The sequence below is a fragment of the Nesoenas mayeri genome (genome assembly GCF_963082525.1).
Source record: "Nesoenas mayeri genome assembly, chromosome: 1".
Classification (NCBI taxonomy): Eukaryota; Metazoa; Chordata; class Aves; order Columbiformes; family Columbidae; genus Nesoenas; species Nesoenas mayeri.
Genome location: NC_137541.1, coordinates 77764906 through 77789432, shown reverse-complemented (window position 1 = coordinate 77789432; position 24527 = coordinate 77764906). Strand labels below are relative to the sequence as shown.

Here is a 24527-nt window from a genome sequence, read left to right as displayed (position 1 = left end):
ATGATTCATCCAAATATGCATCACTACATTTATTCTATGCAAGAAAGAGATATTCAGGGTGATATTCTGCTGGTACAGCACTGTCCTTTTATAATGCAATAAATACGCAATATGACTAACAAAGCAGAACAGTTAGACTCACAAGGTATGACTTCATAGAAAAACACCACGAATTAATTTAAAAAGATATGATAGTAATTTATTATCCTGATATTCTAAAGCTCAAAATGGAGTGCCCAAAATTTCTGTTGGAATCAGCGGCAGCTGAAACTGCGGAGAACTTTGCAGGGTTAGGCATCGTCCTCACACGCTTCAGAAGGTGCTAAAGTCAAAAGGAGCTTTTAACTCTTTGAGGGGATACAGCCTCACTACGAAACGCTTGTCTGCAGAATATCCATGGTCTTGTGGTGAGGTGAAAAAAAGGAATGGGAAAAGGAATGGCAGGCATGGGAAGGCAGGGGGAGACTATGTAAGTAAATTTGTGTGAGAGATACACCTAGCCACCTTCTGTCCGACTTTTTACACTGTAAATGGATGGTGGCATGATATGGAGCACTCGGTTCTTGTTCTTGCTTTTATTTATTTATTTATTTATTTTTTAAAGTAGTGGTGGTGGTTCATTTGGAATTGCTTCATTTCGTTCTGTAACCAGGGTGAACAGAAGGGTTTGGCTGGCAATTTATAGGTTGAGGAGGGTGCAGCTGGAAATGTACAGGAGTGGCAAAAAGGAAGAAATGAAGGTTGTTTTAGTATTTTCTAAAGGTGTATGGCTATACAGGTTTGGGATTCATCATCCAGTGGAAAAAAGTGAGAGACAGACCAAGGGAAGTTACCCTGTTTATTTGACTAGACCTTCCCTTGACTCAGTATGCTATAATCACCTTTATACTGGTTGTAGTTCAAAGTATAATTAGCTTAGAAGTGAACGTGGGTGGTATGGAGAAGTATTTCTTCAGGAAAAAAATAAATAAGAAATAAATGGTCTGCTAAAGAAAAGATTCTTGTGTAGCTTTCCAGTTTTTTGGTCTGGACAGTGTGCATGTAACTCCAGAAGCCAAAGATGTCCTGAGTCAAAGTCCAGAGAGAGTTCAGTAGAAACAGTCTAATTGGAACACGGCCCAATTTATTACAATAAAGCAGTTCTGTCGTGGCCTCTGTACTAAGATCTCAAGGTGCTTTCCAAATATTAAGGGATTAACTTTCACAATGCCGCTGACAAATAGGTGTTATTATTGTCCGTTTTTACACGCCTGGGGAATCGAAGTACTGAAGAGCACAACAGCTCAGCTGTGCAAAGCTTTTGCCTGGAGAGAAGAACTTGGGTTAAGTCACCCCAGTGCAGCCAGAGGTTTGAATGCAGCAAGAGGAAAACTTTGGTACCCACGTCCTTCCAAGTGTTTGCAGCTCACGCTTAGTTACATTCAGATTTGTTTTGGTAGACAAACTTGCAACCTTAGAGGGACAGGAGGCAAAGTTGTAATTAATTCCTCCTTAATTGGCATAGCAGTAAGTAATTCTGCTTAATCCATTCCTTGCTGTGAGGATGAAGTAAAGCTAAACATTTCAATTGTGGAGAGGACAAGGGGAACAGGGGGAGTAGGCAGTGAAAGGTGGACAGAGACAGACATTTCTTGTGCTGTTGTTAGGTGCTCATTAAGAAATACCTATTAATACATTATTTTTCCCTCAGATTGCCTCTTGACTTAATTAGGTGAAATTCAAAGAAATAGATGATTCAGTCTGGAAAAATCCACTAAATTTTCCCTACCCCTTCTTGTCTTTCATTCAGTCCGTAAGAGTCTCTGGAGTGTGAAATGTGAAGACACCAAATTGGAATTAATTTTGCTTTTTCATTTAACAGATTGTGTTACATTAACACCACACTATTGCCAAGTAGCAAACCTTTCCTTTCCTCAGATGTAGGCTACTAATACAGACTAAAGACTGCTGAAAGAATGGTTATACTGAAATGCTTTATTTAAGTTTATCCTCCCTTGTGGCTTGAGCGGGCCCTCATTCTGCTAAGATGTATTCACAAGAACAGTCTCACTGAGTTCGCTTTTATTGCTTCCTGGCAAGTGAGCGGGATTCCATTTCATATAACATCCCCCAAGTTAGAATTTCAAAGCTCACTCAATCCTCAGAGAGACCTTTGCAAGACTCTCTTCTCCTGTATCTACACAGACACTAAACACACTGAAGACACGACGGAATTAATCAGGACAGAAAATCAACCAAGATTCTATTTAAGAGATTACAACTTTGATATCATATTGTTCATTACCAGGCAAGGAATTGTTACTGCTTACGTAACCAGATTATTAAATTGTTTACTGATTATAAGTCTTCCTTCCAATATTAAGCATTGAGAGTCTTAGTGTAGTTCTGCTGAAAAGAACTACCTGTCAATGACATCACAGGATTTATTTGCTGTTCCTAAATTGTGTACTGTTTACACTTTTGAGTGTGTTTTTTTAATTTTCAGTCCTACAAGTTTAGCCCGGGGTCTTACAGTCAGGTTGAGTTCTCTTGTGATCTTGGATGGTGACCAGTGTTCAAATTTGGCAGGTTAAATTGTTCTCTTGAAGATATGTGTCTTTCTGCAAAACGTTTATTTTGTGCCTTTCTTGGCCAGGATAGATCCTGTAAGTAAGTTATGCAGATCCCGGGAGTGGCTATATCTGATTCTGCAGTTAGTACATTATTCTTTGGTATGTGACTAGATTGAAATGCTGCTCAGTAGCCAGTGGAGGAATTGGTTCTCCAAGACTTAGGAACACAGAAGTTGTAGCAAAGAGGCCTCGAATTAGAAAACGAAACTAACAAACGGGAGATGTACATGGCTCTGAGTGCATCTAGTGCACAGGACTGTTTAGTGAGGAGGTGTCATTTGACATCACCCCTGTCTAGAACACAATTGCACCTTAATGGTTTTGATCCCTTTGTTTTCTTTGCTGTAGATGACAGTATTTAAAGTTCAAGCTCCCTCAAGAGCAGTGGCCCATTCATTAGCATCATCTCACTGAAGAAATTACAAGTCTGTTCCCTTCATTTCTACCAGAATTGTGTCTCATGTCTCTGTGAAAGACTATTGCATTTCAGCCTTCCTGCCCTTTGAACTAGAATTTTCATGTACATTATTTAAAAGATCCTGTGCTACAATTGTAAGCCTAAATTATATGAATTTGAGAGAACCCAAGCAAAATTGTTCCTGAGGGATGATTCTTCTTTCAACTGTGGCACTGTTGCCTTTTTCCACCTTTACAACTGTTATCCTGTTGCATTTGGAATCATCCGGTCTCAGCGTGTAGTCGCTGCTGACCTGAGTCATGAACCCAGTGAGCAGTCAGTCTTTTTTAATGTGAACAAAACTCTTTTACTCTGTGTGTGCGCATGTTAAAGATGATGTGGTTGCACATATGTAGAATTATCCTGCATTTCATCTATTAAAAAAACAGAGAAATATATTCCAGTGCTGCTGGAACTGCTGTTCCCAAATGTAAAAGGCTTCAGTTGATGCTGTGTTATACTTACAGCCCATGGTGATGGGAACTTCACTCGTTTGTTTGTTTATTTATTTTTACCTGTAGACCATTTTTAAAGAAAAATACAGTCATGTTCTTCATAATCCATAGCCTTTTCCAAGGATACTACATTTCTAAAAATTTTCATTACCTGTCTGTGTCTTCAATCTGATGTTAATTCTTTGTTTCCTTAAACTATGGTGTGCATGACAATACACACTTAAACAGTTGCCAAGCTTGCAGTTTATTGCTGTCATGGTTGGGTTTCCTGGTTGGTGAAATAGTTTTTTAAAATAATATTTGTCAGGTGTGTTTGATCCCACTGAAGATGCAAGGTGGGAGACACCCAGTAAAGTTAACTGGTTCGTTAGGTTCAATGGGGTTAAATTAGGAACGTTGAGAATGTCAGATGTCACACATTGCTCATAGTATTGCCCAAAATTCTGAAAAAGGTGTGTAGAGTATTGTGCCCAACAATTCTAGAAAACATTGGTCATAATTTTTTATCAAGGCTCAACTGTGTTTGGACAAGCAGTGTCCTGTATACCAGGGTCCCCCTCTGTTTCTGTGTGACATGGACCTGGGGGTAGCTGACACTCATATGCTTTACTCACAGCCATCTCTTCCTGAGTTCTTTTTCACAAAAGAAGTGGGGAAAGACCTTTTTTAGATTTTTACTGTTAGATTGTAAGCATTTACTTCTAGTAGAAGGAAATCAGAACCCTGCAAAAGGGAAAATGAGTTTTCTGTACATCGGATCAAGTTTGTCAGTACAAAACAATGTGTGCTTTATTTAGTGCAGCTGAATGGGTCTAAATTAATTTTAACTGCTACTATATGTGGGAAGGTGTAGAATGTAAAATATAACATAAATAATGAATGCTTGCCTGTTGGTGGATAACTAATTTTTAAACTGCCTGGAAAACGTAGTTACTGGGCAGGATTCACTTAGTGAGGCTGCTGCCTGCCATGTAACTTCGCTAGTTTTAATAATGGCTGATTACACAGGTGACAATAACAACAATGGTGGATTTTCTGAGAAATGCATTATTTTCACAGTGCCACTGGTGGAACAAACGCTTACTAGCAGCTGATAATTAATGATCAATTTGGAGATTATCACAAACAATTTACAAAGGTTGACTTTTCCTTTAGAAGTCTCTTTGGATAAACTGGATGGTAAATTACCTGCCTAAGGCTTTTACTTTACTTGTGCTAATAAGATGAAAATGAATGTGTTTGAAGAGCTCTGAACTGAACTTTTCAGACTGTCTGATAATCCATACAGCTCTTCTTTAAACATCTTAAGTGAGTGAGCAAATAGAGACTATAATAAAATTGAAAACTATCGTATGGGTGCGTGTTACCACCCGGTCAAAGTAATGGGGCATGACAAATTAGAGGCACTGCTGTAGAGTTCATATTTTCATTTTATGGCGTACATTAAATATTTGATCATCAGACAGCAGATAGAAACAATTGGGCTAAAAGTGTCATTTGCAAATAGAAGGATAAGATGTAGACTGCCATTGTCTGAGCACGGAATGGAAAACTTCTATATCTTAATCGATGCTTCAATATCATCTCTTTACGTTGTGGTGTGCAGACCGCTTAAAATCCTCTTCTGTATTTCCTCAGTCTGTAAAAAGGAGTTAGTAATCCGTATTTACTTCAGAGGGGATAATAAACCTTCTTTACTTCACAGAAGGGATATGTGAAGAGTAATTAGTATTTGTAAGTGCTTTTAAGGATGAAAAGAGTAGTGCAAGCGTAGAAAGCTCTCTACTAAATTGTATAAAGGAAAGAGGAGGAGAGAAGTAGGGGGAGGTTTGTCGAGGTATGTAGGTGGTTAGAGATATAGATGGGTTCCTAGTCAGATTTTTCAGAAGCGTATAGGTATCTTAATACTGGAAGCATATTTGAAGATCTCTTACAGCAAGACAAACTCCATGTTTTTGGCACTTCAATATATTTGTAAATCTGGCTCGTCATTTATATCCATGACATATGGGGTGGGGGGGAAAGTAGAGGGAAAGGGGGATAGGGGTGTGAAGGCCTGGTAACAGCTGCACTTTCTGATCTTCCCCCTCTAAAGCAAGGATGGGGATGGGGGTGAGAAGACAGTACAAGAGAAAGGAAAAAAACCTTTGTACATCTGATGAGCTCTTTTACAAGGCGGATTTTGCAGACTCTTAAAAATGCTAACCAGGAATCCCAGCATAGAGCTGTAGGCTTGGTCCATGTTGCGAGTAGATTAGTGGAACCTGAAGTATGCTGTTGATTAAAAACGCCTCCCTAGCGTTAGGTTTATATTTTTGAGACTTTTATTTTGTGCTTGATATTTTTACAGCTTAAAAGCCGATATACCTGTGTGATCCATTTAAAAGAAAGAAAAACTAAACAAAAAGCTCTTTGCTTTCAGTTTGTGAATGAAGGGGTGGATGGAGAGGTATAGTAATACAGAAACTACCCCTTCTAGGGAGCTGTGTCTTTTTAGTATGCCTTTATTTGTAATTAGTTATCTAGGGCAGCGGTTGGAAAGGGGCTTCTTTTTAGCTTTCCATCATTATCTTGACAGTGCGTTTGATGAATACGGTGTTCCTCATTTTCATTGTATTGAGGAATTATCATCAGAGCTGCTGAATAATAGAGGAAACGGGAAATCAGAGCTTGTGGCTTGCTGTCTGGATTTGTCCCTGATTGGCTTTGAGAGGGTGAGGTAGAGCTCCGACTTTCACTTGGGTGCCAGTGCTGGGAAGTTCTGTGGGTAAACAGGAACCAAACTGGCGTCTGTAACGGTTCATCTGTGAAATGGGTGTTGCCATTAGTATTTCATGACGAAGGTATGCAATATTCCTTTAAAATAGTCTTTCTGAGAAAAAAGCGCTCAGTAACTGTAAATTACCATGGCATTAGCTGTCAAGGGCTGAGTTTTCTTCTTGTATGAAGGACAGAGAAGAGGGTCCAGTGAAACTGGGCAGTGTAGTGACATTCTCCTGCTAAACACTGGATTTTGACTGAGGATTTTTTGGTTTGGGCTGGGCGAGTGCGATTTTTTTAATTTATTTTGGTTGGTTGGTTTTAGTTTTGTTTTGCATTATCGCTGCCCAGAAAAGAAAGAGGGATAGATATTTATGTAAATATAGTCAATAAGTAAAAAAAAAAAATTTCTAAGGATCTGCTGGCGAGACTATAAAGAAAGTTTTGCAGTTTCAAAATACAGTAACTGAAGAGAGTACTTAATTTTTGCCCTTGCTTATATGTCAGTATGCACAAAACCATCAGGCACATTAACGATACAAATAAGTAATACAAACAGCAATCACCAATAAAGTGTTTTCTTTATTTAAAGGAAATCAGAGCTTGCAGAGCTTTTTATAAAGGCAGTTAAGCATTCTTATCTCTTACACAGATATAGTAAAACTGGGAGTCAGAAAGATGCAATAAATTATGTGGGGTCACACGGGAAGTTGCCGTCTTTTGAATTCTTAATGTTGTATCCTTGTTTCGTAGCCCATACTGAGGCAGAGCGGGTGTTCAGCAGTAAAACACCTGGTCATAGCTTCAATGTTTGTGCTTCTTTGGCAATGATCGACGCCAAAGGATGTTGCTATACTGCAGAATTAAATTTCTGTGATGTATTTCAACCAGTCAACTAACCCCATAGCCTAGGTGTCTTTCAAACAGCGGTAGAGCTTGCCAGGTAACTATTTGCCTAAATCAAAAGCTATTTATTACCTTTTTGAAATTAAAAACAGGATAGTGGACGTTTCTTGCTGCATTTTGTATCCAGTTCAGAAGGGTGGTAACCTTGAAAACATAGGTGATCATCAGCCTGTGATGTGGAGTTGTTTGTTAATGTCTGATACAAATGAATCCATGATTTTTCTCTGTATCCTTGTTTAATGTTACTATAATTTTTCCTGATCAATTACTTTGGTTGCAATAGGTAGCCCCTGGAGGCGTTGGGCACCCTCTTTCAATTGGGAAGTGTTCTTTCCAGTATCATCTTTAAATACTTCAAAAGACTTTCTGGGAGATCTACTTTGTGTTGCCCATGCACTTATATTTTTATAGGCATTCAGCCTTAAATTGTTCTCAGTGCCAAATCCATGTAGTTAGAAAAAGAAAAAAGTGGTATGTGTGGGGGGAGTGTAGAATAAAAAAAGAAGTGGGAAGCGAAGAAGTTTGGTTGTTCGTTTTTGTTTGACAGGTAAGTTAATTTTCTAAGCTGCTCAGCACCTACACCTCTTAAGCCTGAAGGAATCTGAAGGTCCTCAGTCTCTTCAGAGCTCAGGCCGGTGGTTTCCTTTGAATATGTTGTTCTCCACACATTGGTCATTTTCCCGCTAATAGTTGTGACATACGTTTTAGATCTGAACATCTGGATTCAGATTCTCTTATAATTAGGTGTATTCCCATTGGGGAGAAGGTTTTTGATGGAAGAAGTCTTTTCAAGAAAGCTATTATACCACTTATTATGGCAATAGCAGCCAGGTTTACTTTACTGTAATGTATATTTATTTTTTTTCAGAAGACTATAGCTCTCATCTGAAGTTGGACCTTGGTGGCAATATGTGCCTTAGACTGCTAAATTGTTTTAATACATCTCAGTAAAAACAGTTCTAGGCAAGCGCATTTTAATGGTGATTTTTTTTTTTTAAAGTGTGTTTGAAGGCAATGTGTGGACAGTGTGATGGTAGGGGAAGAGCCAAATGTTTATTTTAAGATGTGTTTGAATGAATCTGCCTACATAAACTTGCCAGTGTTAAGAAAGAGGGGCTCTGCCCCTTTTAGATCACAAAGGCCTCTCAGTGGGGGATGGTTTTGGTAATGGAAAAAACAAAAAAGCTTCCAGTATGTGGTGGAGGAGGTAAAATAAACAAACAGCAATGGATGATTACTTTTCTCCATCAAGGCTTCTTTATCCCTGCAAGCTCAGTCAGTGGTCAGCATGTTAGACACCCCTCCCTGTTTTATCCATCCCTTAACTGTGTTCTTTGACGGCGTTGGTTTATACAGCTGGGTCTTTGTGGAGCTGGGTGGGAATCGCTATTGAACAACAGGCATGAAGGTAGACAAAGTACCTATGGAAGGGTGAATGGCAGACGTCCTCTGAGTGTCCCTGGTGGAAAAGATACTGGTTTCAGGGTTTTTCTCCTCCTCTCCACCCTTTCGAAGTGGACGTCTTTTTGCGATGGTGTTCCTATGCCTGCCACTGCAGCCTTTCTAAAGTAAACTTCGAGACTCCTGATGGTCCTAAAGGTATGTTGTCTATTTAGAAGTCTCTCATTTTCATATTTGTGATTTTGTTTTTGCTTTGCATGTGTGTGTTTGTGCAAGGGTATATGTGCGTTATATGATTAATAGCTATATTTTTCTTAGCCAAGAGCTCCAGCAGTAATTAGGGTTAATGTTTGTTAAGATGGGTAGTTATCAGCTGCTTGTAATTATTCTTTCTCTTGAAATTTGACAGGCCATTCTTGAATCAGATATAGCAAAAAATCAGTTTTTAGACAGTGGTGAGCTGAAGTCTATGCACTCAGCTACATGTGCTGCTGCGGCGGTAAGGAAGCAGCTATTATGTGCGAGCAACAGTTGTGGGAAGTGTTCAGTAGGACTTTAAACTGAACACAGATGTTCAGAAATCCAAAAATTACAGAATTGAAAGTCGCTTGAACGTTGCTACTGCAAGTAAGCGGACATTTATCAGGATGCGTGATCACAACACACATTTGTTCGTATAGGTTTTATTTTACAATTTTATGAATAAAAACTGGGGAAATAATACAACTGTCAGCCTTTCACAAGACGGCTGAAGAGGACTTCACAGTACACTGTGCTTCACAGTGAGTGAAGCAGAAGCCCTTACATCATAACATAAACGTTTTTATTTTTTATCCCTTATGCGATAACCTGTTGGAACAGAGATGGCATGACTGCGGATAATCTGAAGTGGGACTTATGAGTGCAAAACCACCTGAACACTTGAAAAAAGTTCATCTCTTTTGGAGCATCAGAATGTCTGAGTGAAATTATTTTTATTTAAACAATTTTTGTTTTACTCTATTTGTATTTCAGAGTAGTTTTCAGAGGCAGCAATTTTTAGTAGTTTCTGAAAGGCAACATCTGGTCTTTCGAACAATCTCTTTTCAGCTTTGAAAATTCCACCTCAAATTGCTTAGACATTATAGATGTTATTTTTTTTTTAACATAATAGAAAGGCAATAATGTATTTATTCCCAGTCATTTTATCTTCAAGTTCAGTTTGATTTTTGTTTCTCAAACTCTCCAGGATTATTTGTTCTTGGGCCAAGAATGCACCTGTCATGTATAAACCCTCCAAAAGGGAGGGAGCACACACATGCATGTGAACAAAAAAAACCCTAAACAAAAACAAACCACAAATTCTAGGCAGCTGGAATTAACCTGTTGGAAAGAAAATGTTTACATCCATTAGAGACATCGCTCTGCCTAAGTATATTTTTTCATGCACACACACAGACACAAAAAATGTTTCACTATAATTCTTAAAGGTACACACGGGTTCTCTGAAGCCCTAGTTCTGCTCCCACTAAAGTTATTTAGAGGCCAGATATTTCATCAGCGCAAGCTCAAGCTATGAATGGATATGCATACATACTTTACAGGCATGATAAGTTTTACCAGGAAACATATAGTATGCATAGGGATATGTATGCTTATGTGTTCCTGTGTTTATTTGCATTTCTTTATAAAGTGATAGACATGACACAAATGTGCATATGAGTGATGGTTGGAGCAAGAGTTTATATAATAATGTTAAAATGATACTGTAAGTTCAGATACGTAAACATCAGTAGGTATATTGAAAATTGTTTCCTAAGTGCAATTATGCGGAAGCAAACATACATGCAATATAAACTTATTATTCTGAACTTATCGATAGGGAAACTCAGAGTGAAGTGAAAGAAAAAGAGACTTTTTTTTCATAATGTCTTTGTTTCTGATTTGTTTGTGATTATACACAAACTCTGGTGAGGGAATGTTGTTGTTAAAAAAAAAAATCCGTTTGTTGAGCTTGAAATGTAAGTAAGGAAAGAGAGGGGAAAGGAAAAGGGAGACATGAAGCTGCATAGCTGCTGCTTTGGTACTCGCCTTACGGAGCGATGGCCTGATGGAAGAGTGGGAAAAGCTGTGCCATAATTTACCAAGATCTCAATCAAAAGAACAGCTTCTTGTATTGAAATCTGAGTGTCTTTTGGGAGAGAATTCTTATTATTAATGTTGATTCTACTGAAAGTAATTCATCATTTAATAATGCTTGAAGAAAATTTTATGTCAGCTTGATTAGGCAAAGACTACGAATGACCAAGAATAAGCTCCCTAAATTGCAAAAGTTTTAATATTAGCTAACTTCTCAGAATGAGCCTGTGCTTCCTCACATTTCTTTGTAATAAGTAAGTAATTCATAATTGTCATGATTTTAAAGCTTTTTTCAACTCCTTGCCTTCATTTCACTCAATGTCAATGGAAATTAGGTATGCACGTCTGTGTGTGATGTATAGATTCCTTGTAGCGTGCAGCACAGCTCTCCCACTCAGCGTCTGGAGACAGGCTGACTTCTTCTCTGTCATTTTCAAGTAATAGTTTGTACAGTGAAATTTCAGGGCCTGAAAACTCTAATTATTTGACTAAATCCCTCTTTGTCGTTCAGCAGGCAGAAGAGTGATGATTACCTAATGTCATGGTGATTGCAATAGCACTTTCAGCAGTGCGCAGTTCCTAAAAGTTTTTGTGAAAACAAAGCCAAAACTCTGCTATTTCTACAGTGACATGAGGACAAATGTAAAATAATGATGGTAATAATAAAGAGTAAAAAAGCAAGATGTATGAGAAACTGAAAAGGAGGGGGGGGGGGCATACATTTCTAAAAGCTTGGGGGTTGGGGGGAAGGAAGCCAGAGTTAATTTGAGGATGCACTGGAAAATAAATGAGCTTGTGGATTTAATTCAAAATCATCCAAGCAGAGTCTTTTGCATGAAAGAAGCCAGTGATCAGGCTCAGTTTACTTGAAACATCAACAATGACTGCATCCTGCTGTTCCAGAGTTTGTGCTGATAGATGCTCATTGTCTTTGACACTGCACCATTAGGGCTCTATGTTGCCTGTACCGTAACCACATTTTCACTGTATGCCTCTTCTGGTTTTGCGAAGTTCTCCAAAAAAAAAAAATAAATCCATGTTTTGAAGTTTGCTCTTTTAGAAACGTACTTTTCCACAGAAGTAAAATCTGATCCTGTAGTTTCTGGTTTGTAAACATACTATTAGTTTTTTGGCTCTTCTAGTTGATGTACAGACTAGTGGAAAACAAAAGGCTTATGAAGTTGACAGGTACCAAATGAAAACAGGATATGAGTTCTCATGCTAAAGCCGATTTTAAATGTGTGTGTCTGGGTAAATCACTAAGCGTTCCTGCTTAACACCTACTAGTTACTGTACAAAATAGGGACAATAAGGCAAAGTCCCATGCGAGATCTACAAAAGAATTGGCTACTAATAGCGGTAGTAATAGAATACAGTAATAGAATGTAGTATATTGATAGGAGTTCCTTTATCACCTTACAAATTCTGTTTTGGTTGAAGGTTGGTTTGTTTGGGGCTAGGGTGTTTAACTGATCAACTTAGCCAGGCACAAAGAATCTTTTCCAGTTACCTGCTTCGAAAGACCAGTGAAAAATCTTTACGTAACACGCTTTAAGAACACTCAACATTAGCTGTTTTTTTATAACGTGTTTTTCCTAGACTTGATTTTGCAGTGGTTTTTCATGCATAAATTCATTGCAAATGCAAGAATATGTTGAGAGCACAGAGTTTACAAGAAGTTTTTAATTTTTTTTTTTTCTAATAAAAAAAGAAAAATTTTACAAGATTTTTATTAACATTTTATTGGAAGACACTGTAACAACTTTCTTATTTGAGGGTTTCAGAACTTGTCAAAATGAAACCATTTACCACTGGAATTTTGAACAGTACCATTTCTCAAAAAACAGTTTCCACAATATGTGGAATATTGTGTTTAACAGCCAAGCTGCTTATACTTTACTTTACTTGAAAATGCATACTTTAAAATAGATAAGGGATAGCATATTCCCTGCCCACTTTACATTCAGAATCTTCTAAACTGGTGGACTGAAAAAAATGGTCGAAGTAACACCATACGAGGAGGGACTCTGGAAAGCAAAATGGAGAAAGTGTGCTGGGTGAAATGGAAATTATTGGGTGGCCTTAACCATAGGATTACTCGTGGCAGCTTATAGTAATAGCTGCACAGAAGTATTGCACAGGTTATGCCATAGCAATCTTGGTTTGTGTTAACAAAAGTGTCTTGTTCACCAAAACCCTTTTTGGATAATATGACTTATTTGTAGCATATGTGCATTTTAAGATGGCTGATTGATATGATCCTAGAAAGTAATAATTAACAGATTATTCCATCTCAGTGTGAGTGACAGATGAGAGCACGTTTCATGCACATTTGTATTGATTAGCAGATTAGAGATGTTTGCTTTTTTTTTTTTAATTGTAAAATTACTTCAGTAAAGAATTCCAAACCAGGCTGTAAATGACTCAAAGACATTGCCAAGCAAAGTCTGTTTTTAGTGGTATGTGTAGAAACAAGTCGGGCTTGCAGTTCCCAGTGGGACAGAGTGTCGGAGTCTGCCACCCTTACTCATGTTGAGTAATACCTTATTACACAAGTAATCCTGTCAAAATGAACAGAGTTGTGGGGTTTTTTAAAGGTACTAGTTATTCAGTGTACATAAATAATGAATGAATTTGGGGCCAAAACGGAATGGAAACAGTCATTAGTATTAACTAGTGCCTTTTGCTTGTCTGCTGTCTGTAGAGAGATTCAATAAACCTGGGAATACAAACAGTTTTACTAGTACTAGACACCATCAGAGATGAGGCAGATGTATTGCTGACATTTTGGATAAGCTTGTGTCTGTGCATATATGTGTATGTGTGTATGATTACACATTAGATGTACATGTATGTAATATTGCTGCTGCCTGTAATCATAAGTATTTTCAGTGGAAAAGCAGAGTCTGCAGATTTCCAACGTATTTTAATTAGGGGGACACATCTCTGCAGATCAGGACGAGAGTCAGACTGAATCCCACTGAGGTTCACGGTAGTCGTTCAGCGTATAGCATTTGTTTTGGAATCGGGCTGTGTTAGTGAGTAAATTCCTGGTGCTGTTGGTAGCTGGAACGACCCTCCACGCTGCTGGTGGAAGATCAGATCTGCTTGTCTTGTCCTCCTGTGTCTCTTCGGAACGCAGCTCCGTGCCCATCTCTGGTGTGCGGGGCCAAGTGGCTTAAACTCTCCCCATGAGAAAGGCTTGGTTTGTAGCTGCCAGAGAAACTCAAGAGGTGAACATTTTCATGCCGATTCAGAAACTGGCTATGCGACTCCAGTCAGGCGCTGTCACGCCTAGTTATGGCGAGAAAACAACAATGCCTCTCTTGATAAAGGGGGGAAAAAGAAGGTCTTGCTCAGTCAAAAATTTGACATACAATTTACATCATCTCTACATCCTGTGGACTTGGAGCTGTCAAGAAGGCAAAGCCTGTGTTTGAATGGAAAAGCTTTTTATTTCTTTAAAAAGTGTACCAACTATAATTATCCATAACTATGCAGGCCTGTTTTAATGCTGTTTTATAATTACAGGTCTTAATGCTAGATTATACAAAGTCATTTATAAATAGTCAGAGCAGAGGGACTTTGGGAGTTTTTAACCTGTAGATTGCTGTAGGTTGTGGCAGCTGACGGGATTTTGCCTGTATGTGTATGGGGTGAGCTGTGTAATGATTGATGAATCCCTTAATTAAGTCCCAACAAGTTAAGATTTATGGCCTCATATCTTTTTCTCCTGACACATCTGTGTGTGTCACTTTTGAAGACGTGGATAAGCCATTTCTCCAAAAGCTTTTGTGGGTATCTGAAATGCTTCTGAGGTATTTTCCTTAATGTAACAAGATTAGAGTTTTATGACATAAAATTTATGAAATTTTATGGCATGAGCAATCAAATTGGGATGGATGCTGGTTGTGTGCTAGAGGGCACTATCTCCTTGAATACTATTTCAGATTTGGGTTGGGTGTGAAATGAACCAAAACCAATGAACAACTGGAAATGTAGTGGGGACATTTAAATGAGGTTCTGGAAAAAAACAGAACTGTGGAAAGATCACTTTTGTGAGGCACTGAAGTAAAGGGAAAAACAAACAAACAAACTAATGTTATTTGGTAGCCTGAAATTATTTGGGTAGAACAATACTTGTAGATGAAATGAGGAAACAATTCACATGGATGCGGCGCAGCTCTTACTCTCTGCAGTGAGAAAATCCAGCCATGCTGAAGTCGGTCCAAACCCGCTGAGATCAATAGACACAGGGTATCAGTTTAAGCCTACAAAGAGTCTGTTGTATATTGAAGGAGAGTAAAGAAATATGTGGAGAAGCTATTGTAAGATGAATTGCATGAAGTATTTATGGGATAAGAGTGAGTTAGAAGAGTGAGATTTTACCTCCCTGGAAAAAAAAATATTAGTGCTACCAGGAAAAGTATGGATTTAATGAAAAATTAACAGAAGGCTATTTTTTTACTGCAATTTATGCATATCAAGAAGCCTTTCCAAAACCAGAAAAAAAAAATAGTCCCTTTACAAGAAATAGAGTCATATTTTATTTCCTCACCAGAACTAAATCTTCAGTTCCATGCTAAGCCCTGATAAAAATCAGGTATGGGGATACCTTTCATAACTGCAGTGTGTCTCTAAAGTGGGCTGAGTACTGCCTGTGTCCCACTGTGTCTGAACTTTGCAGATGTAAGTTGTCTGAAAACTTACTATTTAGCTATTGGTATTCAGTAGAAGTGATTAATGACAATTGAAAATTCAACTCATCTTTCAGGCCTAAAGTTGCAACAGATTTCATCTGTGGAGACACCCTTTTATACTCAGAATCTGGTCCACCATATTACTACTTTTCGGAGAGTTTTATCTTGCGGTTTTGTTGTTTGTTTTTTTTTTTAAATCCTATCCATAAGTTGATACTTGAGGAAACTGATGTTTCCTCTCTCATTGTAAACCTTATTTCAATTGGGTGTAATTGAAAACCCTTCTGAGTTTAAACTAGTTTGAGGAAAAGATCTCGAAGTCATGTAAGCTGTTATCATTGAGGGTAGACCCAGGATGTTTGCAGTCCTTTGTTAAGATGGGATAATTCCAGTCCCTCATTAGACCTAGATCTGTTTAAAAGAGCTCAGTTTCAGATAACATTGTTACTCAGAATTTAGCTGTTTCCCTTATTGTTTTTAATAGGAACTTGCATCTCAGATACGGCATCTGTTTAGACCTAGTGGTAGCTCAGGAGGAAAATGAAGATGTATGAAGAAAAGCAAATTCAAGGATACAGGGTTTTGGCGCATTACAGATTCAGAAAAGGGACCAATAAAGCTGTAGAAATAACAAAAGACTATTTGTGAATGCATTTATGTTGTATCATGTTGTTTTCTGCTCCTAAACCTCTCAATGATTTGATCCTTTTCTCCTATCGCCTTTGATAGTTACTGTTCTTTGGGAAGACATTTCCAAAAGGAGATACAGATTGATTTATTTATTAAAATATTGCATTTTCTTGTGAAAATTTCCCAGGTGTTCATAAGGAGTAAGTATTTTCTGTGAAACTGTGACGTGGTGTTGAAAGGGATGATGAAATTTCTGGAAAGCCAGATTATACCTAACTTGTGTTGGCTACAGACAGAGCTACCTGAAAAAGAATTGCAGTCATCGTCTGAGCTGTGTGACCCTTACCTAGGGTTGTCCATCTATTTCTTTGTGTGTCGTACTCACTTGGAAGACTAAAGCGGATTAAATCCTCAACTTCACTGCTTTAGCCATTTTACTAATTTGTTAGCCTTCTAGCACTGTGATGGGCATGTGGCTTGTAATTTAAATGGGAACTTTTAAGAGCTGCATGAGGGAGGAATAAGTTTCTCCTTCCCTCTCCAGTTAGTCACTGTAGACTGGCCTATGGTCCCACCTGTAGGTTTTTGGTTTAGATCACAAACATCATAATCTCTGTTATTGCTAGTGTATTGAGGTCATCACCTCTATTGCCTTCCTTGCCTATTTTTATAAATTCCCAGCAGAAAATGAGATCATCCGTGTTGGGAACAGTGACAAGCAGAAGGTGATGGTGATCTGCAGCACGCTAACTAAACACAGTAGAGGAAACCATCTATTCACTTATAAAGTTAGCAGAAGATCTTTACTTGAACACAGAATCTGGGTTAGTCTGGCTTAAGAGCAGTAGGAGTTTTAAACACAATTTGGGTATAGAGTGTATTATACAAGTCATCAATACAAAGCAAGGTATCCTCTCTATATTTTATTGTCAAAGTGAATCGTAGTGGAGACTGAATATTTTCAGTCATCAAATGTAAATGTTCTATAGTGTGCAACGTTCCTACAGAATAATTGACTAATGATTTTGTGTCCCTCCCTTTTTGTTTGCAAAAACTGAGACAAGTGCTTAGTGCTAATTTTCAGAAGGAGAAATTTTGTAAAAACCCAAACTTTTATTAAGGCAGTGTTGAAATGAGTAACCACAATGTTACACTTGGAATCAATAGCAAATATGTATCTTGGTGTGGTGCAATGCAGAATATGAATAATTCACATTAACTTCAGGAAGGGAGTTGCATGGTTTCTGCAGAAGAAAAGCTTGGGATCTGTCATATCAAACATAGCTGCAAAATGCAGATTTCAGCAGGCTAGTAGAAAACTGCCAGATAAGAGTCTATCTGGTGATCTCTGTCTTTATCCATATGCTTTGCTGCAGACACGTAGGTGGGAAAGCCTAGAAGACAGAATTCAGGTAGGATGTATGAAGTGTTAGTCTGTTGGACTAAGTCAAACATTAATAGAAAATACAGATTGCTTCTCTCTGTGCAGGCAATAGGTGGTGTTCAGAACAGGCGATGTGCAGCTGAGTACAGGTTCTCATAGGGATTTTTTTTCTCTGAGGTTTTTTTATAAGGTTTTGAGGTTGGTTGATTTTTTTTTTTAATTTTTTTTTTTTAACCTAGTGTAATCCAACTTGGCTCAGGAGGCAAAGCTCAAAATGAGATCATTAGAAACAAAATAAGTCCTAACAAAGGGCTGTTTAAAGTCACTGTTTGTTTTCAGACCCAGTTGACTGCTGCTAAGAACCATTTCGTGCTCAATATGCCAAATCGTATGGACATGCTCCACCTCACAGCAGCCCCACACATGGTTCAAGAGGCTGCTGGGCTTTTGAAATTCAGTCCTTTAACTGTGAAGTGGAAAATCAAAATGGGGTAATTAGAATCATAAATACTAGATTTTTGAGGAGGATCCGTATTACTTCAGCCCATCTTTTCAAATTTACGTACAATAGTCTTCAGTTTCCTTGTTCATAACTTCCTATTTGCCATGAAATATTTCTCTTTTTTCTTCCTTTTCTTCTTTTGACTATGCCCATCGGATTTCTTACTTCTCATTCCACTCCTTATTACAGATGCCCTTGCTTAGCCCATTACGCCATCCATGCACATACCCTGATTTTCATGAACAATGTTGCTGTAATTAACCCCAGAAGTTGTCTGCATTTTAATAGTTCACTGGACCCCTCTGTTTTGAAGACCAAGCTGGAAGTATTCTGGGTTCAGATGGTCCTGTAGGGTTTTCAGTAGTTCCTGGTTTGGATGAAAACTGGATTTTCCAATGAAATAAGGATTCTTTCAGTCCTTCTAAAAGTTAAAGATACATACATGCTATCAGAACAGTATTATCAGGCAGTCTCAAAAAATTTGGAATGTGGGCCTGAATTTTAAGTCAAGATTTATGTGTGATTTTTACAATATGTGCTCTATGTACCTTCCTTCTGTATCCTTTTTTATGAAGATATAGATGTTAATGGCATTTACATGTTTTTTTTTTTCCTGATCTCACTATAGGCAGAAACTATAGAGTATCTTCATAGCAAATCTTTGTCCATTTAGTACAAATCTGAATCTGTGTTCTCAAAAAGCGTAAATTATTAATGTCAGATATTTAATTGCATAACTATTCCAGACCTGCAAACCTGAAAAGATTCTTGCAACATGACTATAACACTCTGTTGTTCACATGAGTGAAGTTTTATAAACACAACACAGACGTTTTGGCTTGCTAGCAAGTTATTTTATTTTACTTTCTTTTTTTTTTTTTCTTTTTTTAAATTTTTTTTAATCAGTTACGGTTAAATACATGCAAGTGATTATTCCTGAAAAGCTAAGTTGACAATAGCTTGTATTGGGAGACATTCTATCTTCTTACAGTCTCTTGCAAATGCAAAACCAGATGGGTATTTTTTTAAAGGAATTGCATTTCATTATACAGCCTTCTTAGGTGAATTTTCATGTTTAAGAAGCCAGAATGCAAGAGAGTGCTATATTAGTGTATTATTCTCACAACAAACAAGCCACTGTTCTGTTGCTACCTGCTTGGCCATTGTTCCCAATTGTGTATGCTTTGCAGTGGTATTTGGATGGTTTCCTGCTCTCTGCCAGCACAAAAAAGGCATTTCTGTTACAATGGCCCCTAACCACACAATGACGGTATTAAGGATTTATTTGGAGGTTTCATTATTTTCTCCTCTTTTGTTCCTTCCAGGATGTCTTCCAAGCGACCAGCCTCTCCGTATGGGGAAGCAGATGGAGAGGTAGCCATGGTGACAAGCAGACAGAAAGTGGGAGAAGAGGAGAGTGACGGGCTCCCAGCCTTTCACCTTCCCTTGCATGTGAGTTTTCCCAACAAGCCTCACTCTGAGGAATTTCAGCCAGTTTCTCTGCTGACGCAAGAGAACTGTGACCATAGGACTCCCACTTCTCAGCACAACACAATGGTAGGTTTGCTAATGGTCTATTGTACTTACATCCATTCTTTGAATTCTGCCTCTACAGTAGTTTGGCATCCAGATCTGTACTTTATGGAGCATACAATGCACAGTTACACGTACAGAACATGCTACAATAATGTGAAAGCTTTGACCTAGCTGGACTGCCTTTACCCTCTACTATAGATGCTAAATCGCTCGCAGTGCAAACTCCGCTTTTCCTCACCTTTGCCTGCTGGCATTTAGGGTGCTAAAATTTTTTAGCGACAGTGATGTGAATTTGAAGTGTATGTGTTCAGCAAACAGTAAATGGTTTTGGAATACTGTGAGAGTCATATTTGGTGTGGTGTCTGAAGTATCACCCCAATGCCAAGTTTATGCAATAGTAAAGCATGGAAGTCTGTATAAAGGGTCAAAAAAAGCAACTTCGGATTTTGCTGGTTTTAAAAAATGACGTGTGATGTGAATTTCACATGCTACAGGTACCTACAAGAAAGTTTGCAGTGCTTAGTGAATTAAATCAGCCTCCCACTTCTTCACTTGTGAATTTCCACCTTTTTGTGCACTTTACAAATGACACAGTGCCCTTCATTCATTACATTTAGCAGCCCACTGGGAGTCCAGAACTGACTTTATCTAGAAGCAGACAAATAAGAAGAACAAAAACAATGCCATGTTCCTCACTAGTATTGTAGTGTCAGGATTATAACGTGATGTGTTTGGGCCCTTCAGGCAGAGTGCTGTAATATGATGTTACAAAGGTTGAAAGGTGCAGGGAAAAGGCATGGAAACCCCAGGACTTGGGTACCTCGACAGAGCTGTCTCTTGTGAACACACTCACGCAGCTTTTGCCTGTTTACAAATTGACTGCAACTTTTCTGTTAGTCTCCCACTTTGACAAGGGCACTGGCAGTTTCACTTTTAAGTGAAGATAATGAGTGGACCTGCATATTTGAAGGCTTTTAAAAAGGCCTTGCAAAAAGGGTGATGGCATATTCTCATAAAAGCCTGCAACAGCTCCATAGTGGTATTTAAGCCCTTACAGCTCATTATGCATATGTAACAAGCCCTAAGTAAAAAGCCTTAGGGATTATTATTTCGCATAGGACCAAGTCACTGGATATTCACTGAAGTTTCTCTCCTAGAAAAAATAACTCACTGATTCCTTCCTTTTTGGTCTAATGTTTAAGTTCTAACAGTGGTTTGGAATATTTAATTTTACTTTGGCTTATTGCAACTTTAAATGAAGAAAAAACGTCATTGGAAAAAATTACTCATGGGCAAACATGTCGTTGTCTTTTTCTAGTTTGTTTACTTCTCATCCTTTATCGTATGGAGATGCAATTTATTAGTATACAGTTCCAGCCAATAGGATATTAGAGTATGTAACTGCTATATGCGCTTTGCTGTATTTTGGCCTGTTTTAAGAGAGTGTGTGTGTGTGTTTTCAAGATAAGGGATTGTTCCTGACAACATTTAATTCAATAGGTAAACTTGTGATGACACCAGTAGTGTAGAATCAGACTCTGATGAAAGAAAAACTCATTGTCTTCTAAGGAGGCCAGCAGGAGTATTTTAACTACACCTCACTGAAACGCTTAACTGCTCCATAATTGATTTTAACTAACTGCTTTATTCATGTACAGTTTTTAAGACCGAGAAGATTAGCTGATCATCTAGTGTGACTTTCTGCTATGAAGGCTGTATTTACTGTGATGTCAAAACAGTGTGTTCTGTCTCTTTATAATACAACATACTGAATTCTTGCATGTTTTAGACAGTTTTGCTGTAGTAGTAAGATGCTCTGGGCTTATTTGAAGCATGTTTGGGGGGGGTTGTAGGGACTGGTTTTGTCTTCATACATATTTAAGAAAATTGCCAGATGGTATGAATGCGGCATTTTGGTAATATCTCTCTTTTAGTGAGGAGTATCTTGTAAAAATCAACATCCAGGTAGGTCAGAAAGAGTGTAGCCTATGTGTCTTCAGAAAGAAGGAAGTGATCAGTGTAAATGAGTAAAATATACGTAATCATTCCCTCTGCTGTTGTGGTATGTAGTTATAAGAAGGAAGTAACTGAACCTAGTGCTAGGCTACCTTCTTGGTTACTTCAGTAATTGATTAGCAGTTATGAAAGTCATTCCAAAAGGGTATATGCACTTTGATAGCGTTACAGAGGTCAGTTTTGTACTGTTTGAATTGACATTCTGTGCTATCTTATGGTCTCTAGGAAGCAAATCCAGGTTCATGCACATGTGTACACACCACCACACAGTGCAGTCCAATGCAGCTTTATTGATAAAGCTCCAGCAGTGTGCTTCACACTTCTTAATAGCTTGTCAGCTATACGACTGCACCTACTAACTGAGTCTGCCAGTGACTATGGAGTATTCATTTTCCAGCTGCATGCTGTCCTTAGCAAGGGACACCTTTACAGGTCTCTCCAATGTCCAGTAAGACAGGATCAGATGTAAAACTGGTCTGAAGTCACGTAATACATCATGCTGCTGCCCCCCTCTTAAACTGTACTGCTTTGTGTGTGGTTGCTGGCTAAGACTCTCCTCCAGAGGGTTTCTTACGTAGAGATAGTGTAGATCCAGAGAGATATTTCTGTGTTAGCTTACATGTGCAACACCCATTTAGCCTCAGGAACAATCTCAGCAGAAGAAAGCCACAGCCAAGGGATCTGGAAAAGGTATGGAATTATACAGCCTTGTGTCATCAGTAGGCTGTGTAGCTGAATTCCTCTTGTCCCTGCAGCTGTCCTTGTCTCCTCATATTCTGCCTCTCAGCACTGAGTCATGAAGGGACAGTTAGGAAAACAATTTCAACCTTGAGAATCAATTTCTTGGCCTCACTTTTCTAGTTGCTAATTGACCCTCTCTTTCATAGGTTATTTCCAGCTGTGTTTCATTTTACAAGTTCTGCCAGCTGGGACATCCTAGGATCCTTGGATATATTCAAAAGCTGTCTGGACATGGTCCTGGGCAACTGGCTCTAGGTGGCCCTGCTTGAGCAGGACGTTGGACCAGATGATCTCCAGAGGTCCATTCCAACCTCAACCATTCTGTGGTTCTGTGAAAGTCAGGGGCAACTCTATCCCAAACTCCCCTCCTCTTGATAAAAGAAATTAGATACTCATTGTAAGAAAGAAAGCTCTTCCACTGATAGGAAAAGAAACAATAATTTATCCGACTTAACCAAAAAGCTCAGAAGGATAATACAAGGCAAATTATGTGGCCTGGAATATATCCGTGGATCCCCTTAGGACATTCATAGCGGACCATAAGCTTACCGGGAAAATACTTGAGGGTGATAGTATCAGTCGATACCTCTTTTGAAGAAGCCTATTAAGGCTACAATATTTGGATAGCAGAGATAGTTGTTAGCTCATCTAAGTTAAGAGGGTTTATTTTATTTGTTTCTATTTGTCTGCCTTACCGTGTTGCTTTTGCCACCTCTCAGTGCTGCTGATCTCACCAGCAGTTTCTGTGTGCTAATCTCTGAAAATAAGAGATTTCAAGGCTGAAAGCACTGACTGAAGTATACCACGAGCACGGTATACTGTGGTCAAATGTCACTGTTCTTCTTAACTGTAGAATATCAGTCAAATGTTGGATGAGATTTAAAAAAACAAAAACAAAACCACAACAAAAACAAAGTTCTGACCAAAAGGTCAAACTGATGAGGTGTAATTTTGCCACTGTCCAGTTGTTCCAAACTCCGTGACTGCGCTGCCAGCCCACGTTTGTCCTGCATTTTCAGTAAGATTCAGAATTCATTGTCAGCAGTGCTTTAAATTGATAGGTAATACTACAGTGCACTGTTAAATAGGTTAATGGTTTTACAATAAAAAATGTTTCATTTCTATGGTGAAAGAAGTTATTCCTCTGTAACTTGGGAATAATATTAAGAAATTTTGGTCATATAAAGTATAACAGTACTTCTGGTCAAAGAGCTTAGTGACGCATTGCTTCATGCTTTTCCTCCACTAGTCCAAAATAAAAAGTTGTTTAATGCTGCATTTAAATTCTCTTATCACGTACATCCTGGCCTGCACTTCACCTATGGGTCTGGGGTCATCAGCATGTGAATAGTATTGGATCAGAACAGTGTGTGGCTGGAGCACTTAGCTACTATTCAGAAGTTGCAAAGAGAATGGCAATCTGAATGCATATAGCTTTTTAAAAAGTCAAATAGGACTCTAATTATACTGAGCTAAAGAATGCCTATTAAAACAAAACAAAACAAAACCAACAAAAAAAAAACGTTGTGGTTTTAGAGAAATTTTAATTTCCAGTATACCTTTGTGCATCAAGCTGAGGATAAGTTATTGTGATGGTACAATGCACAGTGTTGTGAACACCAGTGCCGTTATTGTGCCAGCTCTAATAATGAGAATTTCATTGTTTGGGGAGAGCAGTCTCCTACACTCTAGACAAAAGTGTAATTACTTTTGAACGATGTGGAATGTGCTCAGTTTAATAGCACGGAGAATAGATTCACAAAGATTCAGATAAAGCTAGCTTGGAAGCCATATGTGCAATGTGGCAGTATGAAATTGTTAGCAGGCACCATAATTACAACACACACACACACACACACACACACACATACACACACACAATTTCACAGTTTAAACTATAAACTGTTGTTTTTGTAAGAGATAGACAGGCTTATCTGAACAAGACTAGATCAATTAAAACAAAACAGAAACGGTGGTAAGTTTTCATTTGTCTTTTTTTGATGTTCTTCCATTCCTCTCTTATTGGTAAATTGATATTTATGAGATGATGAAATGGCATTGTTACAAACAATGTATTGTAAATGTCATCACAAAAGTAGCGCATGAAAGCACTTTCCACAAATATAATTTCAGGTTTGTATCAGAGTTTGATCTTTCCAATCTTTACACTTGCACCATTTCAGAGAATGACTCTACAGGCTCTTAGGAAAAGTAAAGAGAAATCAGCCAGGACCCATCAAAGAGCTGTAGAAGTTGCCTACTGCATCGTCTAAGTCCAGATCCCAGAAAACTCGCTGCAGTCCTTGAGA

The 24527-nt window shown here is 38.3% G+C and overlaps 1 protein-coding gene across 7 annotated transcripts in view; it reads left to right on the top strand.

The window, feature by feature from the left end:
* The window catches only part of SOX5 (SRY-box transcription factor 5), a gene marked incomplete at both ends in the record, with an annotated part of 299845 nt that overhangs the window by 18260 nt on the left and 257058 nt on the right, over nt 1–24527 (top strand). For 3 of the 7 annotated variants that reach the window (XM_080364051.1, XM_080364049.1, XM_080364050.1), the window contains one exon: nt 19251–19482. In XM_080364051.1, the coding sequence (XP_080220177.1) occupies nt 19251–19482 (232 nt within the window). Of the gene's footprint in view, nt 1–19250; nt 19483–24527 lie in introns of those variants that run through there. The other 4 variants (XM_080364054.1, XM_080364052.1, XM_080364053.1 and 1 more) reach the window with 2 other exon arrangements.